The sequence below is a fragment of the Muscardinus avellanarius genome (assembly GCF_963383645.1).
Source record: "Muscardinus avellanarius genome assembly, chromosome: 2".
Classification (NCBI taxonomy): domain Eukaryota; kingdom Metazoa; phylum Chordata; class Mammalia; order Rodentia; family Gliridae; genus Muscardinus; species Muscardinus avellanarius.
Window position 1 is genome coordinate 73,575,476 of NC_137787.1, and position 8,187 is coordinate 73,583,662.

Sequence of the window (8,187 nt, forward strand, 5' to 3'; positions counted from 1 at the left end):
GTGCCCTACATTAATACAAAAGCCTACTGGTAGAATACATCTTTTGTACTGTTTTTCCTACAAAGAATGTGTGGAAAATATAATGGACTAGTTGAAATTAAGTTAGAAATATAAACAGAATAAAATTGATGATATTAGCTTTTCCTTTTTTTTTCTTTTTTATTAAGATTTACTTGGTCAAAATCAAACTCAGCTTGGCATGTTTAAATATAGTGTCCTGTCCCCCACCCTTTCTTCCCCACTCCCCACTTTGTGTTTTTCTGTTAGGCAGAAAAAATGAAGAGCATTTACTTTGTGGCTGGATTCTTTATTATGCTGGTACAAGGAAGCTGGCAACGTTCCCTTCAAGATGCAGAGGAGACACCCAGGTATTAAATCTTTAGACGTCAACTAACATAGCACTATGGTTAGAATGAAGCCTGAAAAGCTGTGATTGGCAAAGAGGGTCTCAGTAATTGGAAATAGTCTGCACAATTTTCAAATGTTTAAAGTATCATTGTGATAAAGACAGACTTTTCTGGCATATAGATCAGAATATGTGTTGTTCCATAATGAAAGGGGTGGGAAATGTTGAAAAACATGTCACATGGAAAATTATAGCTCTTCAGATGGTCCTAGCCATCCACTGATTCTCCACTGCATATAGTATTATTTTAATTATTCTCGCTAACTCTTCTCCATTTTACTTCTTTTTTTTGTTTTGTTTTGTTTTGGGATACTGGCAATTGAACTGAGAGGCATTCTACCCGTGTGCTACACCTCCAGTCCCATTTTATTTTTTAATTTTGAAACAGGGACTCACTAAGTTGCTGAGGCTGGCCTCAAACCTGTGATTCATCTGTGTCAGCCTCCTGAATACTGGGACTACAGGCGTGCACCACCATTCCAGGCTCCATTTTATTTCTTTTTAAAATACCACTGTTCCTGGATAATTGTAAAAATCATACATGTTCATGATAAAAAATATGCAAAACAATTTTAGGAACTCAAAATTCCACTATCTGAAGAAAACTATTCAAAATAAACAAATGTGGTATATTGCTTCCTTGGATTTTTTAAACACTATATATAAATATCTTTCTACTTATTAAATGGCTTTCTATCATGCTTTTCTCATAACATTGTTTTGTTAGCATTTTCTTATATTGTTAGTATTTATTATATGTATGATATTTAACAGTCGTATACTATTTCATCTCATAAATGTATAATATTTAAATATTTGATAGCTTCCTATATATTTACCGTGCCAACCAGCTGTTGATTACCGGTATAAAGAATTGCCTACTATATAGTTTCAAACTAGTTAGAAACCCTGTTATGCCTGTGTTTGAATTTTGTTCTTTTTCCCATTAGTTACCATATAACTAGGTAGTTGAGCTATAATTTTATATTAATGTATGCAAAATAGAAAACATATATCTGCTACCCAACAAGCAATTTGGGATTCTTTGCTCTTTTAAAATATTCAAGTCACTGCTCTCCTCTGTCACTATTAACATTATCATGTATAGATTAATTAGTTGAGAAAAGATGTATTTAATCATATTTTAAAAAAACACTGAAGTCAATTGAAAAACCTGTTACTAGAATTCAGAATATGACTGTATTCAACTGTCTTAAAAATATATGCAATTCCTAAGAGAAGCTAAGTCTTCTTTAAACTACCTACTGAAATACCTGCCTTAACTTCTTCCATGCGGTCCTATAAGTCGACTCTTGGACAGCTTCATGATGCGGCAACCACTGTTCTTACAGGTCATTCTCAGCTTCCCAGACAGACCTGCTGGATGATCCTGACAAGATGAATGCAGACAAGCGCCATTCACAGGGTACCTTCACCAGCGACTACAGCAAGTACCTGGACTCTAGGCGTGCCCAGGATTTTGTGCAGTGGTTGATGAATGCCAAGAGAAACAAGTAAGGGTCTAAACTTGCTCCCTAAATCATACACAAATGTATTAAATATGTCTAAATTTCTCCTGACGTTCTTATATTATCATGCTTATCCAATAGTGACAGAAGCTCTTTCAGTTTTGATGGTTTTGAGGTGGAGCATGCTATCCTGTGTATTATGCTTCTAAATAAATGTCTCACCTTTCACCCTCTGCATGCTTTATCTATACTTTATCTATACTCTAGAGTAACATGGAGTCAATATTTTCCCGACTGTGATTTTGGTAATATTTACTCTCGACCATTTTTTCTTAAAACTGGAAATGAACTTTTGTGGCCCTACAAGGTTAGGAATCTAATTTCTGACTGAAGGAGAGAACACATTCAACATTCCCTTGTGGGGTTCAAACCTATGATTGTGATCACATTAAAATGATCTTCTAGCCAAGTTAATCATGGTAAGAAATGGAAACAGATGCATTCCTTTTCTTGTAGAATAAAATCCAAGATATGCATTTAAAATTACAGCCTAGCTAACTGCACAGCATAAAGAGAGAAGGTGGCAAGTAGGAACACAAACCTACCGTAAGGCATACATTTTAATGTTGGATTTTCTTTGACGAGTGTTGGGGTTTTGCTGCTTCTAGGCTACTGGAGAAATTATCCACATGGGTTTCACAGAGATGGTGGAATTTCACAATTTCTTTGGAGGATGGCCCACAAGGGGAAGGGAGTTATGCATACAAAAATAGCTGAAGGAATCCAAAAATCAGGAGAAGGACATAGATTTGTCTGGATGGAAGGAGGAGTAAGAGCCAGAAAAAGAAAGAGAGAGAGAGAGAGAGAGAGAGAGAGAGAGAGAGAGAGAGAGAGAGAGAGAGCAAGGAAGGAGGAGGAAGAGAGGAAATGGAGTTGTTAACTAAAATTAACCTCTAGTGCAGGGTCCAACAGCAGGGAAGATGACTGTCATGGTCCGAGCAGGAGCTCAGAAATGTCCTTGTTCAGGGCTACGTGTGAGGCTTCCAAGATGTGAGAAATCACGAGTTCACTAAAATAAAAACAACTGTCTTCATTTTCTAGTTGCTAATTAGCAACTTGGTAAATTAAGATAAAGCGGTCTTTGCACTCGGGTGTTTCCTGTGTGTTTAAGGTGAAACCTGCGGAGTGGGAGGGGTGGTACATGCTGGACACACAGAGCCTGCGCTGCTTCTCCACAGAGCACTCTGAACACACTTGCAGCTGATGCAGGGACAGCTTCCCTGGGTTCCTCCTAGCCCATCATACGTTTCCTTATATAATACATTATGTTTTTTATGACACTTCTACATGGTCCTTTGCTTTCCTTTGAATCAAATAACTAGCTATGATCCCATATTTACCAACAATGTCTCCCTTGCTTGTGGGTATCATAGCACAGTGGATGCCTTGCATCTATTGTCAAAAAGTAAGAGTAATGCAGCTTTCATGACCAATGACACAGGTAAACTGGAGAGGTGAGAATGGGCATGCTGGAAAAGCAGGTGGTACATGAATCCTTTCTTCAACATTATTAATTCTACCCCACCAATCTTCAGTCCAGATCATTAATGCAAATTTAAAATGCATTAACTTCAAAATACATCCCCAGTCACCTTCATTTCCCTACGTCCCTAAGTCCCCTTCTACACTGAGTCCTGAACCCCAGGTTGCCACTGTTTATAGGTAAGAACTATATTGCCAAAGAGACAGAACTTTAATTTAATTTTCACATTTCTTTCAGGAATAACATTGCCAAACGTCATGATGAATTTGAAAGACATGCTGAAGGGACCTTTACCAGTGATGTAAGTTCTTACTTGGAACGTCAAGCTGCCAAGAAATTCATTGACTGGCTGGTGGAAGGCCGAGAAAGGCGAGAGTAAGTCTTTATTTTCTTACTGACATTTCTTAAATGCAGAAAATTTAATACTATAATTACCAATATAAGGGTCTAGAGTATAGAAGCAGTTAATACAGTCTTACCAACTAAGGAAGTAATGTCCATTGATGAGAAATATTATAAAATTTTGGTAGCAAGTATTAATAAAAGAGCTTAACAAACTATATTTTATCCCCATTATCATTGTGTTATAGTTAGGTGTTAATTTTTCTAAATTAAGATATATTTGAGAATAAATAATATGTTTTTGATAACTATATTGGGACAATAAATTTAAATGGAGACTGTACCAGGAGAGCTAGAAATAAAAGAATAAAGAGTCCTGAAAACTTAAAATATTTTATTATTTAAGTAAAATGTTTGCAGTTTGACTTCAAATTACAGATGGGGTCAATTTATATTCATTCATTAACAAATATTTATATAAAGGTGACTAAAAATTTAAATATTAGGTGTTAATGAAATAACACTCAAGGTATAGAAATGTAGACATCTAAGTAGAAAGATCCATATATTTACATATACTTATATTTTAGGGGTTATACAGATATTTATTAAGTCAGAATTGAGAGTGAGACCAAGATCATTAGTTGCCTGCTTGGAAATTAACACAATCAAACAGACCACTAAACCATCTCATTTTCTTGTGATCACTTTGATTGTTATTTGAAATATAAGAGACATGAAATCATTCAACTTTAGGACATACTTAATGAGACTTGGGTTTCAGGATGAAAAGTAACTAATATTGTGGCTGATTTTTAAAACATTAAAAGCCGAACTTAAAAAAATAGTAATTTACAACTGAAGATATTTAATAGTTATAAAAGATACCCAAAATTTTGCTATTGCAAATTAATGAAAGAGAAACTCTAGCAAAATCTAAATTTGAGTTCCTTAAGACTGCATTTTGCAAGGCTGTTCTGCAAGTCACTGCTTTTACAGGATGTGATATATTTTATTGAGTTACAAACAAATTAAGTCTCCATAATATTTCCTGTCTAAAATATTTGAGGCAACCTGGAATATTGAAAAGGGCTTGAAGTTGTATAGACTTGATTTCAGATCCCAGCTCCAGAACCTTCCACCTTTCTAACAGTCACATGGGTTTTTAAGACAAGGTTCATGGCATTCTCAACAACCCCTGCACATGTTACCAGTAATAAGCAACTCACAAACACTTGTTTAAAATATGTAACCAGCCGGTCGTGGTGGTGCACGCTTGTAATCCCCGCGCTTGGGAGGCGGAGACAGGGGGATCGCGCAGGTTCGAAGCCAGCTACGCTGGCGTAAGAGACCCTGTTTCAAAAATATAAAATAGGTCTGGGAGTGTAGCCCGGAGGTAGAAGGGCTTCCAGGAACCCCAGTACCACCAAATAAATAAATAAATAAATAAATAAATAAATAAATAAATAAATAAAATATGTAACCAAATGCTACCTGTAAACCTCATGTTCTTAGTTTCCCAGAAGTGGCCATTGTTGAGGAGCTCCGCCGCAGACACGCCGATGGCTCTTTCTCAGATGAGATGAACACAGTGCTTGATAATCTTGCTGCCAGGGACTTTATCAACTGGCTGATGGAGACCAAAATCACTAACAGGTGACTGCTTTTCAGTTAATTCTGAAAGCCATTAAAACTTTTGTAAATATTGAGTGTCACACTGCTATGCATTGTTCCCCATTTGGAGAAGTCTTTATTCTCTTGTTATATAATTAAAAATGATGCATGTTGCCGGGCATGGTGGCACATGCTTGTAATCCCCACGCTTGGGAGGCAGAGACAGGAGGATCATGCAGGTTCGAAGCCAGCTACGCTGGCTTAAGAGACACTGTTTCCAAATTTTAAAAAAGTATAAAAAAAAATAGGTTTGGGAGTGTAACCCGGAAATAGAAGGGTTTCCAGGAACCCCAGTACCAAAAAAAAATATGCATGTTTAAATTACTTAATAGTACATCATTCTATTTGTTTCTTATTATCACAGTTTTTATCCATTAACTCATTTATTCCCAAAACATTTGCTGTCCATGAGAAACAAGATGTTGGAGACTAAGATATGAATGAAACATGGCAATATTAAGTCATTCATATATTAATATAACTTCAGGTACTATATATGCCAATTAACATATATGCTAAAATGTTAGCGCAAAGGTAAAATGCCAGTATATGTGGCACAGTGTGCTTAACTTAATTAATAAGCATAGTAGTAAAAAATTAAGCACCCAAATAACTACTCATTATTGACAGATTTTAATTACTTTTGTAATTATTCATAAACCTTTATAGTTTTTATGGACAAGCATTGGAAACATCATCTTTAAATGAAAATATCTTGAGTAAAAAAGACTGAAGGAAGAGCTGAGCATGGTGGTACGCTCCTGTAACCCCACTACTTGGGAAGCTGGACAGTTGATTCATAGATTCGAGACCAGCCTTGGCAATTTCATGAGGCTCTCACCACCTAAAGAGACCAAGTTTCAACAACAATAAATTTTGAAAAAAGGGGTGGGGGGAGTATAGCTTGGAGGTAGAATGCACCTGGGTTCAATACCTAGTGCCACAATAAAAAAAAAAGACAGATTCACAGATGAAGAAACAGATAAACTTTATTAAAAGGTTAAAATGTTTCCTGGATAACTTAGCTGTTTCTGGTTATTATCATTATGTTAAATCATTGTTTTTATTTTTTACCTGTAGGAAATAAGTTGTCACTACTCAAGACCATCTTCACACCATCATTTGCCAGCCACTGGGGATGTTTCAAATTTTAAGTTCTGTAAATTTAAAAGGTGTATTCTGAAGCCATATTGCTTTGCATGATAATAATTTTTTTTCTTTTAACCTTGTGTAGCCAAAAGATTGTAAATGGAATAAAGTATTATCAGTATATTGCTAAATTATGAGATTTAAAATATTAAAGTACTGGATAATTTCATTTTCTTATTTTTGGATGAAGTACACCAACCTGTTTACATTTAGCAACACAATTATTTTTCTATGACATAATTTATAAATGTAAGTTATTGTAATCAAAATGTATCTACATTATAATAATAGGAGAAAAAAAGATCTAGCCACAGTGGTGAAACTGAAAGAGAACGTCCTTCTTGAAACGTTCACTATAAAAATGCTCAGCTTTCAGTGTATCAAAGGTAGACATAAATAAAAATTTCAAGCTTCTTTTCTATTGTCTGTTTTCTCTCCATATGCCCCTCTTCCAAATACCTATTCTTCCTAAACTGGTAGCCCACAACTCAAATGGAATGCATAGGCATGAGGCCATGTTTTGAATAACTGCACGATGCTTTAACATTTTGAGCCAAAATGAAAAAACCAGGGATGTTCATATAAAAAAATGTTGATCTCTGGCTTATCTTAAAAATACAGGTCTTCTGGCAGTAGAAGACCCTAAAGGCAAATCTCTTTTACAACTGAATAGCAGTTGACACTCTCTAAAGTTAAAGGGTTCCCCTGCTCACTACTGTGTACACACACACACACACACACACACACACACACACCAGCTTCTTGATGCCCTGCTGATGTCCATGCAGCCTCCCTAGACTAGATGTCCACATCTAGGCATCTATCTCTGGCCCATTCTACTTAAACTTTACCTCACCTGCCCGGCACCAGCAGACATTTGAGTCTGTTGAAAATATCCCAGTTTCCTGATTCTTCGATGCCCAATACCTTGGTCCGACCTGACGTGTTCCTGATTTTTCTCTGTGTTGTGCACAGTATTGCCATCTCTCTTTATTTCAATAGCGTTTCTGTAAGAGTCCAAAGTTTATAGATTTACTTAAATACTTTGATCAGCAGTTGTGAATTTAAAGTAATACCTTTAACATTCATTTTCACTCATTTTAATAACAATGAGCCTTTCCTGGGAGGAATAGAACATTTAAGACTAAGGTTATCTAAGTAAGTCTAAAGCTAGCTGACGGATCCTGAGAAAGCCATTTAAGTTCTTCGAGCCTAAGTTCTTCATGTGAAAAAAATAAGATTAAAATCATCCAAGCACCATCATGTCTTACATGATGCTTACTTTCCTTACAATTCTGTATTTGCTTTTCAATGAAGTTTTCAGGAACAATAGGATTCTGAAAGTACTCGTCCCAAAATGGTTGTCATGGAACTGCTCAGGGCAGAAATTACCATTGTATATATTGAGACTATGTTTGTTACTCTCTCCAGAACAAAATCCATCATGTCTGCCTCCAAAGCATCTCAAAGTGGGAAGCTCACAGGCTACACAATTATATTCTCAAAATAATATTTTTTAAAGTAGAAGACGGCTGTGTTGATTGTTAAGGCATTCCACTGGAAAGATCAAGTACCTATATTTTTCACAGCTCTGGCTGAGAGAG

At 35.9% G+C, this 8,187-nt stretch overlaps 1 protein-coding gene across 1 annotated transcript; it reads left to right on the forward strand.

The window, feature by feature from the left end:
* Nucleotides 1-276: 276 nt before the first annotated feature.
* Nucleotides 277-5,420, forward strand: GCG (glucagon; the record flags this gene model as incomplete). The annotated part of the gene is made up of 4 exons (XM_080689389.1): nt 277-368; nt 1,759-1,920; nt 3,656-3,793; nt 5,276-5,420. The coding sequence occupies 4 exons, from the start codon at nt 277-279 to the stop codon at nt 5,418-5,420; spliced, it is 537 nt and encodes a 178-aa protein (XP_080545515.1).
* Nucleotides 5,421-8,187: the final 2,767 nt, after the last annotated feature.